The following is a 3,813-nucleotide window of genomic DNA, read 5'->3' on the forward strand; positions in this document are numbered from 1 at the left end:
ACATCTTAAACTCAGAAGAACTGTATGTCCAGAAGTAAGTGAGAGTAATTTTTCCCCATCTGCTACAAAGGGCTGAAATTCCAAACCTCAATTCGGATTTGGCCACTCTCTGCCCTTTATAGAGTGAGTGTCCTTTGTTCTGGAACAAACACCTGGGCAAAAGTAAAGCAGACCTGAGCCAAATTCCTGGGGCAAACTCATGAGTTTGATAGCAATTGGAACCCCGTATTTACGTGCGGTGAGAGAGGCAATGCATAACATAAGATGTGTTGGCTCAAAATATACTCCTTCTTTTCATCCAGTTTGAAAATGTTAGTGAAAGAAGCTCTGAAAAATTCCCAACTTCCAACTGTCATGGACTTCAAAAGATTCTCCCGGAACTATCATTTCTCCAAATCTCTTTCTCTGCCACTACTTGACCCAGTCTCAGCCAAAATTGAAGGCAATCTTATATTCGATCCACATAATTACCTTCCTAAAGAAAGCATGCTGAAAACGACCCTCACTGTCTTTGGTTTGGCTTCAGCTGACATCTTCGAGGTATGTGTGACTGAAGAAGAGTCTTGTGTTTTCTAGACCATCCTGTTCTACACTATACGTAGAAAGCCAAGGGAGCCACGAGCCAGCCAGGGAGGGCCAAGCATCATCAGACAGTTCCGTACATCTCTTGGAGGCCTGCCTCTTTCTGCCTCCCTCGCCTCCCTGCCGGGGGTCATCTGAAACATGACTTCTTAGTATGAATGGAAATACAGATGTCTCAGAGAAACCCTGAGACCCCAAATCAAAGGAAGGCCATGGGCTGTGCAGGCGGACAGAGTCAGCTCAAACTCCAAAGCCACTCTCAACTCTCAGTCTTTGGTTTAATTATTTATCCTCTGTGAACCACAGCTGCCTCTTCTGGAAAAAGGCAAATAATAAGTTCTGCCTTTGAAGATTCTAGTGAGATTTAAATAAGACAGCTCCTGTGGAGTGCTAAGCTCAGTTCCTGCCTTGTGGTATTCATCCAATACTTGTTTAATTAAGTGGACATTAAGAGAATGGGAGGCTGACATACAACAAAGAACCTGATAGTGTTTTCTTGCCTGATTTTCTTTCTCAGCTTGGTGTGGAAGGAAAAGGGTTTGAGCCAACATTGGAAGCTTTTTTCGGGAAGCAAGGATTTTTCCCAGACAGTGTCAACAAGGCTTTGTACTGGGTTGATGGTCAAGTTCCTGATCATGTCTCCAAGGTCTTGGTGGACCACTTTGGCTACACCAAAGATGATAAACGTGAGCAGGTATGTTTTAGTTAAGTAGCCTCTCAAGGAAAGCTTTGGGTCTCAATGCAAAAACATTCTTATCTAAGCCTGGAAGTCACCAAGGAACTATCTTACTCAAGTGACAAATATGGCTTTGATTAACCATTCCCATGAGAGTAAGAGCCAGTATCCTCTGCAGTTATGGGCCTCCTGGAGATTCACTGTGCCCAGGAAACAGACTCAGTAGAGGAACTCTAGCATATTGATTGAGGGTGTGAACTCTGGGGTGTGAGTTTGAAGTCTCACCTCCCTGTCTTCAAGCTGTGCACACCTGGGTATGTCTATCTGTTTCTGCATCTCCAAAGTACTAATGATAACCCATACCTCACAAGGATATTTAAAGGCTCAATGAAATAAAGTATGTAAAATGCTAAGCAGAGTGCCTGACTCTGGTACTGACTGTTCAATGAGCAGATACTATTATAATTTTTAAATTCATATTTTCATTATTATAAAATAAGTTATTATTAACTTCTTTCTTTGGTTCTTACTCACATCAGCGCACTAGCTAATGAGAGCAAAATTCACTTTGAAGCTAGCATAAGCCTCCACTTAAGGAGTATAAAATAGATTATATAATCTGGAGCTTCTCATTCTTTAACTTTTTGCTACCTGAAGTGTGGTCCAGTCATTGGCATCACATCACAGCTTGCTAGAAGTGCAGGTTTTTAGGCCTACTTGGGATCTATTGAATCAGAACTTACATTTTAATAAGATCCCCAAGTGACTTGCACGTGACAAACATTTAGTTTGAGAAGCAGGGCAATACGTTACTCCTAGGTGCTCACGGTTGGCACCACCTTCATCTAACTTTCTTACCCCTACTTGAGGCTGAGGGTCATTGATCTGCTCTGGATCTTCCAATCGCTCTTTTCTTTCTCGTTGCCTAAGCATCAGTCTGTGGACTTCTTCTTATCTCTAAGAAGAACTTGTCTAGGATTAGGTGCTTTTCAAGCTTTTGACCAATTTACATGGCAGCTAATATTGCCCCCAAACCCTGCCATTTTTCCCTAGCCAAAAGAGAAAGCGCCTAAGCAAGGGAGGGGGGATTGAAGATCTTCTCACCTTGGGAACCCTGTCATCCCAGAAGCTGAGACTGCCCTTACTATGCTTACATTATTCGAGTCGAGGACAGTGTGGAAGCACCGCTGTCTCTTTCATGTTGATTCGGAGAAGCTATCTTTTAGTGAGAGGTGGGATCCTGATTCAGGGTCTGTCCTGTATCCCCACCTTGAGTGTGTTTGAGTCCGTCACAACTGCAGCACATAGGCCCCACATCAGGAATCTAAGGGTGTTTGGCGTTGCTGACGTCTCATTAGACGTTTTGTTGTTAAAAACTCAGGACATGGTCAGTGGAATTATGCTCACTGTTGAGAAGCTGCTCAAAGATTTGAAATCCAAAGAATTCCCAGAAGCCAGAGCCTACCTCCGCATCTTGGGAGAGGAGCTTGGCTTTGTCAGCCTTCGTGACCAGCAGGTCCTGGGGAGGCTGCTCGTGAATGGTGCCCGTATTCTGCAGGGGATCCCCCAGATGGTAAGTAGGCCGTCACAGGTGATGAGATTAGCCCGAGCACTTCTTAGATCTCCCAGATTCCCTTACGGTCCCGGCCATGCAAACCAGCCAAAATGCTTATACTTCCTTCACAGAGGTGGGTTTGCCTTGAATTCTATTGAAGAAGATTCTTGGATCACAAGGAATTGGTAATATTTAGAAATTAAGCGATTCATGCTACAGGTTTCTTTTAATAAATATTGAAATGATGCAATGATTATGAAAGTATATATTTGGTAAATTGTAAACTACCTGAATGTGAGCTATAGTTTTTTAATATTATTATTAATTAAGAAGGGAAAAATATCAAAATATACTTCCTAGGATTTAATAAATAATAATGTTGGCTTTAAGAAAACAGATATCAAGTTATTTTCTAGATATGTCATAAAAAAAACAAAAACCAATGCATACTAATAGGTATATCATCTCAACATCTCGTTGGTTTCAAAAAAATTGGTTTTACCATAATACAGTGTACTTCAGGTAAACTCTCATTTACATGTATACTCCAAAACAGCAGAATTAAGCCATGCCATGCAATGAAACTTAAAGTGTTAAAGCTCTAAGGCCCAGCAATATTCTTAAAGATTTTCTGAATCACCAGTTGAAAATGATGTGCTACCTACGCAGGGCAATGTTTTATAACCCGGTTTGTTGAAATTAATAATCATTCATCTTGACTTATCAAACTCTTCAGCTAATCAAAATACGCTAGACCCTTCCTTTCTGGATGAAGAAGGATAATTATTGTCTGACATGTGGGAGGGTGTACTGCACAAAGCCCACTTACTTTTAGTTATTCTCCCCCGTCGGATCTACAGATTGGAGAAGTCATAAAAAAAGGTTCAAAGAGTGACTTGTTTCTTCACTACATCTTTATGGACAATGCCTTTGAACTCCCCACTGGACTTGGGTTACAACTGCAAATGTCCTCCACTGGAGTCATCGCTCCTGGAATCCA

At 41.7% G+C, this 3,813-nt stretch overlaps 1 protein-coding gene across 1 annotated transcript in view; it reads left to right on the top strand.

The window, feature by feature from the left end:
* Positions 1-3,813, top strand: part of APOB (apolipoprotein B) — a 72,783-nt gene that overhangs the window by 44,402 nt on the left and 24,568 nt on the right. Inside the window, 4 exon segments of the mRNA XM_011356625.2 lie at positions 6-34; positions 303-540; positions 1,100-1,276; positions 2,640-2,831. Coding sequence (XP_011354927.1) covers positions 6-34; positions 303-540; positions 1,100-1,276; positions 2,640-2,831 — 636 coding nt within the window.

Source organism: Pteropus vampyrus, unplaced genomic scaffold (genome assembly GCF_000151845.1).
Source record: "Pteropus vampyrus isolate Shadow unplaced genomic scaffold, Pvam_2.0 Scaffold28, whole genome shotgun sequence".
Taxonomy (NCBI): Eukaryota; Metazoa; Chordata; class Mammalia; order Chiroptera; family Pteropodidae; genus Pteropus; species Pteropus vampyrus.